Source organism: Engraulis encrasicolus, chromosome 13 (genome assembly GCF_034702125.1).
Source record: "Engraulis encrasicolus isolate BLACKSEA-1 chromosome 13, IST_EnEncr_1.0, whole genome shotgun sequence".
Taxonomy (NCBI): domain Eukaryota; kingdom Metazoa; phylum Chordata; class Actinopteri; order Clupeiformes; family Engraulidae; genus Engraulis; species Engraulis encrasicolus.
The window spans coordinates 49790697-49798196 of record NC_085869.1 but is presented as its reverse complement, the minus strand read 5'-3'; the positions used below and the strand labels follow the sequence as shown (position 1 = coordinate 49798196).

Here is a 7500-nt window from a genome sequence, read left to right as displayed (position 1 = left end):
GTGAGTGAGTGAGTGAGTGAGTGAGTGAGTGAGTGAGTGAGTGAGTGAGTGAGTGAGTGAGTGAGTGAGTGAGTGAGTGAGTGAGTGAGTGAGTGAGTGAGTGAGTGAGTGAGTGAGTGAGTGAGTGAGTGAGTGAGTGAGTGAGTGAGTGAGTGAGTGTGTGAGTGAGTGAGTGTGTGTGTGTGTGTGTGTGTGTGTGTGTGTGTGTGTGTGTGTGTGTGTGTGTGTGTGTGTGTGTGTGTGTGTGTGTGTGTGTGTGTGTGTGTGTGTGTGTACAGTGTCTACTAAGCCTTTGACTTCGATATTCGATATTCGAATATAAGTCGAATGTTAAGAAAATTCGAGACATTCGAACGAATATTAATTGGCCATTAATATTCGAATCTGACATGGGTATTGCTTTTTTGGGTATTTCATTGTTATTGATTAAAATTATTTCCTTGTAAACATCGCAATTCACAGTCTCAATTTATTTTTTTCCATGGCTGGTTAATCACTACAGCTGTGTTGAGGAGAGTCGCGTGCGTGGCTCATCTCTCTGTGTTCCGTAGCAGGACACTTGCGGCAGGCAGTCTCCCCCAGAGTCCGCATTAACAAGCAGATGAGTGCTGCAGAGTTCCATTCAAGTGAATGGCTACAGTTAATAAACAAAGCATCATCACATTACTTTCTGGAGTTGTTGACGAGTTTCTGGAATTATTTGATTCAACCCACAAGTACCTGTGATTACGCCAAGAGTAAGATAATAACTTCTTGTTTTTTGGATTTTGACCAAATTAGCTTCGTTGGTCTGGGTGTCAGATCAGGCAGACTCCAGGTGATGATTTTGTTAGCATGCTTTTAGCATGTTTTTAGCGCACTGCTAGTTTGTGTAATGTTCGTTTTTAGACGAGACAGTCATCTTACCTGGACCTACAAGCACACTACCTAAATGTCCGTCATTAGTGATAGAAAATAAATACATATTTGTTGATATTGGTGCTGTGTGCTCAATTCTCATGATTCGCATATGATCCAATTCAAATTTTAACTTGGGCTACAAGTTTGACATGGCTGCTAGCTTTGCCATGTTTTAATCTGCATTCATACCTCTAAGTACCGTCTTCTTATAAGTGCTGAACGATTGCTAAACAATAATGGCTGGTTGAATGCATGTTGTTAATGGGCCATTAGGCTACATCTCTTGTTGGAATAACCTTTTACTAGTCACTGACTGGGGGAAAGAACAACTTCAGCTTGACATCAGGTCTAACTGGGGCAATTATAATGGTAAAAAATATGGATAAATATTCGAATATATTCGAATATCGTTTTTATTTTAGAAACGAACTTCGACTATGATTTTGGGGCACAAGTCAAAGCCCTAGTATCTACTGTGTGTTTTTGTGTGCACAGTGTCTACTGTGCGTGTGTGTGCGTACGTGCTATGTCAGAGAGAGTGAACACTTGGAGCTTTTAACACAGGCTATGAAGGGCAAAGCGTTGGCCCTCCTGTCCTATCCAGCTGCACTCACCTTGAATGGAGATGATGGGGTGCTCCCTGCGGGTACACTCCGGAGGCAGGAGAGACACCGCTGGGGTGGGGCCAGGGCTGGGGGTGGGGACCAGCGGACTCAGGCTGGGAGTTAATGGGACGTCTGAGGGAGGAGGAGGAGAAGGTGGATTAGGGGGTGCTCCTCCTTGGGCCAGCGCTGGTGACGGGAGGGGGACCAGGATGCATGAGAGGATGAGGAGGAGCAGGAGAGAGAGAGACGAGGAGGAGGAGGAGGAGGCCGAGAGGAGGATGGAGAAGGAGGAGGCAGGCGGGGAGGCGACGTCCCGTGCCAATGCTGTCATGGTGACGCAGGCCGACCGCTCCCTCTAACTGCCAAGCTGCGCCTCTGCGGTACACCTGGGAGAGAGAGAGAAGAGAAGAGAAGAGAAGAGAAGAGAAGAGAAGAGAAGAGAAGAGAAGAGAAGAGAAGAGAAGAGAAGAGAAGAGAAGAGAAGAGAAGAGAAGAGAAGAGAAGAGAAGAGAAGAGAAGAGAAGAGAAGAGAAGAGAAGAGAAGAGAAGAGAAGAGAAGAGAAGAGAAGGGATGGAGACAAAAACGGAGAGAGAACATTAGGAACCAAAACTAAAATTCAGACTCAGCCACTGAAATCAAATTGTAGGCGCATCCACCAAGCCTTAATGTGTTTCTCGATAATTGTACAAATTAAGCTGGGAAAGGCGAGGAGGACGGGAGAAACAAATGAATGGATAAAATATAGAGGCAAAATTGGCAAACCAAAACTAAAATAAAATTCAGACTCGGCCTCTTGCGCAGATTGCAGGCCAAAAAGCACTTCAGTACGCCTTAAATGTTTTTTTTATTCGGTAATGGTACAAGTTCAGCCATTTGACGTAGAAGTTCATTTAACACCCGATAAACACCTGGCAACTGGAAAATGAGCCAAGTTAAATGGGATGAACCAAAGGCCCAAGTTTTTTTTTCTTTTCCTCCAGGAGAGGCAACGTAGCGAAGCCCCTTTCCTCCCACAGTAGACGTCTACAGCGGAGGCAAACCAGCATGATAAACGAGCGGATCCTTGAACCGTGCGCTGGCTGCACGATTTAAGAGAATCTTCTAGACTCCCGATGTCACCCAGGCAGAAATAAAACACTCCTGCAAGTGGCATGAGCCTGAAACAGGCTGAACGCTTTGACATCGTAATGTTATGATCGGGGCTTTGCCGCACTGGCACAGTGAAAACAAAATCTCTCACTGATAAATAAGTAATAAGAACCGCCTGTAAAAGAATATAATAATGCTTTGTTTAAACGTGTTGAGTCCATCAAGGCTCAAGGCCCCGTGGCATTACAGATGCTTTCAGACTGTTATCGGCCAATCTTCTACTCATGAAAAGCATCACTGTACCACCACAATAACATTTCAAATAGACTTTGTCAGAGGGGTGAAACATGAATGAATCACAAGTCTACAATACATCTTGATCTGGTAGTAATTTTGATTACAGCACTAAAAGAAATTGTTCTGAAGCTTTGTTTATCAGAGGAGTGGAACATGAATTGCTAGTTAGCATCTCAATGTAGAGGGGTGTTGAAAATTTCGGTTTGGATAGGCCCAAAAGGTTTTAGTGTGTGTGTGCATGGTCTAGACAGCAGTATTGGCATAAGATTTTTTTTTTACAACCATGTAAATAAATACATCTTTGCGTGATCTCAGCAAATGTCAGGCTCATCTCTACAGTGTAGTTCATGCAAATTATTTTCACTATCCGTTTCCTGTACTGCTGTTCTGCTATCTTCGGCTGAAGTGTGAAGGTGTGGGTGTTTGACTAGAGGGGGGGATGGTTGGTTGCGGTTGGGAGGAGAGGTGTAGTAGGAGAGGTAATTAGGTGAGCCGTACCATGACATCCTCCTCACCACATTCTGGAACCTTCATTGTACAGAGCTGTTCCAAAACCACTGTCACTGTTGCACGGCAACCCAATTACAAGACTGGGTGCATGACACAGTGCAAGACTGGCTGTCAATCAACTGTGTGGTGAAGGGAAAAGGGGACAGGGAGGCAGCACTGTCTAACCCTAACCTTCCTGTTTTTTCCTCTCTGTCTCTCGCTCTCTGCCCCCCTTTAGCTTTTTTTCCCTTTCATTCACTTGAGGTGTACTGGTAGACAACTTAATGATGTGTATACAGTAGCTTAATAATATACATTTGCTTTCCCTCCTACTCTTTTGTTCCTCTCTTTTTTTTCCATTCCATTTACCCGACATGCATCCGCTTGTAGACACCATAATGGAATCTAATGTACAGTTCGTTTGCCTTTGGACACCTTAATGATGCATATGCAGCTGGACATCTTTACAGCACATAAATAAACCGAACTCTGCAATCTGCCCTTACTTTACCATCAAATGTTCACCCCCTTTCTCTCCTTTCCTTTCCTTTCCTTTCCTTTCCTTTCCTTTCCTTTCCTTTCCCCTCTTAGCAAAACAGTGTGGTCCAGGTGGGCACAGGGAACCACTAGCAAAGGTATCTTGCTTGGAGAGTGGGGCACCGGTGGTGAACTCCAGCAGTTGTTGTTCTTGGCGTTGCTATTTTTCAGTTCTCGTTATATCATTGCACATTCTAGCTGATGTGGTCTGATTGCAATGTAGGGAATGAAGCACACCACAGTAGTCAGCATCACTAATGGGGACCGAGAATTGCCACGATTCTAAAAACAATAAATAGGCCAAAAAATTATCTTCTGAATCTGTCAGAGAATGCAGATCCCAAATGAAACGCCTGAATCAGAAAAAAAGACAAGGTGGGTGAGGTGAAAACCGAGAGAAGGAGAACAAAGGAGTTTTAGAAAGAGAGCGAGAGAAAGAGCGCATTCCCAAGCAACACACTCCCACGCAGACTAAAACACAAAAACTCAGGCGTTGGTGGTTCCGTCTGTAAGAATGTGATGATTAGTGGCTCTTGCTTGCTCCCCTCCGCGGGCTACTGTAGATGAACGGGCGTCACATAAAACATGAATGGCTCTGTGCTGCTTCACGCCACTGCGTGTCGGTGCATCATTAAAATGTCATGCAGAAGAACAAAGAGCACAAAGGACATTGCCAAGCCCCAAAGCTACGTGTCCCCTCCTGTCCTCTCCCTCCCTCTCTCACCCCCCCTCTCTCTTTCGCTCTCTCTCTCTCTCTCACACACACTCCCCGTCTCCCTCACCCTACTCATTTAATGCGCCGATCAATAACAAATTATTAGCCTGGTTGAGCGACAAATCAACCATGGTCCCTACCTAATCAATCAGTAGTCACACTACTGCCGCTAACTAATTAGGTAAAGTGTGGTTCCAGGGCCCCTGCTAAACACACACAGAGTCCAGACCTGACTAAAGCTCCAATACACATGTATGTTTTACTGAAACCATGTCCTAACCGCAAGTGATAGGCTGCATTCAGCTTGGTGCAATAGTTAGACAGTCTATATCTTGACTCTGTTGGATTCTTTAGATGTGTACATGCATGTGCTATAAAGTCCGTGTCAATGAGAATTTGCATGCAGACTTCCGGTCTGGCGGAATCTCAGATGGCTGCACAGTCTTAGAGCTCCCCGGTGATCTTGATTAAAACACCGCAGATACATTCAAGGAGATGCTGAAGTGAAGATTTTCTGGTCCTTGTCAATGTGACGCGACTGAAATACAAAATGGACCCAGCAAAGAAGACTGTTGTATGGCACCGTGACTTGTCACGACAAGTTGTGCGAGTTGCATGCGATGGTGTCGGCTGCAGTTTGGACATGCATTGCACGTGATTCACCCAGATTATCACATCCGTGGAATGGAGATAAAGGGGAGCCGATAGTGAAGACACACACAGGGCATGTGGGCAGTGCACCACGGATAACTGATCAGAATTCCTCACAGCAATGCACTGATATGCTTTGGCCACTGCCTGGGACTGTGTACAACATCTGTGGCCACAGGTATAAACACACACACACACACAAGCACGCGCGCACACACACACACACACACGCATATGCACGCACACACCCACGCACACACACATGCGCGTACATGAACACACAGACACACACAGACACACACAGACACACACAGACACAGACACAGACACACACACACACACACACACACACACACACACACACACACACACACACACACACACACACACACACACACACACACACACACACACACACACACACACACACACACAGGGACGCCACATAATGACGGTCAAGGCAGTCTGACAGACGCGCCCTGACTAGAGGGTTGGTTCAGAGCAGAGAGCTGAGAGAGTGGTGCTGATGTCCTGCTAAGCTGCCGCTGGTACCCTCATTTAAAGACTGAAAGTGAGACGATTGCCCATTTCTGATCTGGTAAACAGGAAACGCCGTCCAGCACAGATCTTGTCTTCAGGCTCCAAACACTTTCCCCTCTCTCTCTTACTCATTCTCTCTTTTTCAGCTATCATTTCATCGCTCCAATTTCCCCTCTCTTTCTCTCAAAGTGTCTCTCTTCAATGCTGTCCATCTCCGTCTCTCTCTCTTCCCAAACAGTTCCTAAGTGGACTAGCTTAGCTTTGCTCAGTGGCATCCGTGGACATACTAACATATATACCAACCACTGAGTCTAGGGAAAAAAATAAGACAACATGGAAAGCATGGCCATATTATGTGGGCTGAGTATAACAGCCCCCCTGAAGGGAGGGAGGGAAACTCAGAGAGAGAGAGAGAGAGAGAGAGAGAGAGAGAGAGAGAGAGACAGAGACAGAGACAGAGAGGGAGAGAGAGAGGGAGAGAGAGAGAGAGAGAGAAAGAGAGAGCGTGCAAGAAAGAACGAAAACGAGAGCTCTTCTGTAGGTGGGGTAGGGGGGGTTGAAGGGTGACTGGACAGGTCCAGTTGGTCCAGACGGTGCCGTGAGGCCGCTTGGCACAGCATGGCTGGTTTGACAAGGCCCCCAGGACACAGCAACACAGGCCTGGGTGGGTAAGGAGGACATGCTGGCACTGTAGGGGCAGTTGGGCAGCCCTGGATTTATTAGTGCTATTGCATTAGCACTGAAGCACTAATCATGTATGCACACACACGCACACACACCGGCACACACACACACCCACCCACAACCACACCCACACAAATACTCTGATCTGAAAGGCACACCTCTAACACACACACACACACACACACACACGCACACGCACACGCACACGCACACGCACACACACATTCCCCTCAGTCCCACACACACACACAATGCAAATTAGAGCTCTGAACAGCTGGTACCGCAACCCGCCAGGGTGCCCCAAATCGTGGGCAGAGCGAGCAGTGCGAGTTGGCACAGCCCATTGCTTCACTTCTGCCTCCACTCTCTGCCATTTGCCCGCCAAGCTCCCGTGAGCCAGCTCTGGGGCAGTCTCGCAGGCACTGGCATCCCAACCAGCACCAACACCAGCACACACATACACATGTACTATACACACAAAAGTACACAAACACGTACACACACACGTACACAGGCACACGCACATGCGGAACGCAACATGCGACCCTCTTCAAACATGCACAGGACATAAGAAGGAGTCATTAAGGAGTCATGTGAGAGTGTACACAGTGTACATGGTTGAATTTAACAATTCGTCTACTTTGTCTAATCTAAGTGTTGAATTAACACTACAGAATTTCCTGTGTCAGGGCTAAATTAACTTTTTTCTTAACTAGCCAAAATGGCTCGTAGTTGTTAATCTCACTAGCCAAACACACACTCACTAACAGGTCAAAGTGGCTAGTAAGTTGGTCTTTTGTACCGGCCAAACTAAAATTTCACCAGCATTTGGCTGGTTGTCTGGCGGCACTGTTCTCCAGCTGCTTTTCAGTGGCCAGCGGGAGCAGGGGTGAGGGAGATGGAGAAGAGGAGAAGTGTGTTTGAGCCTGTGTGTGTGTGTGTGTAGGGGGGGTTGAGTGGAGAAACAAGTGAGTCGAGTCAATTATCCTGTG

The 7500-nt window shown here is 46.7% G+C and overlaps 1 protein-coding gene across 5 annotated transcripts in view; it reads right to left on the bottom strand.

Moving 5' to 3' along the window:
* sema5ba (sema domain, seven thrombospondin repeats (type 1 and type 1-like), transmembrane domain (TM) and short cytoplasmic domain, (semaphorin) 5Ba) overlaps positions 1 to 7500 on the bottom strand; it is a 240864-nt gene that overhangs the window by 166022 nt on the left and 67342 nt on the right. For all 5 annotated transcript variants that reach the window (XM_063214197.1, XM_063214201.1, XM_063214198.1 and 2 more), the window contains exon 3: positions 1515 to 1891. In XM_063214197.1, the coding sequence (XP_063070267.1) occupies positions 1515 to 1836 (322 nt within the window). In that variant the 5' untranslated portion in view covers positions 1837 to 1891. The remainder of the gene's footprint in view (positions 1 to 1514; positions 1892 to 7500) is intronic.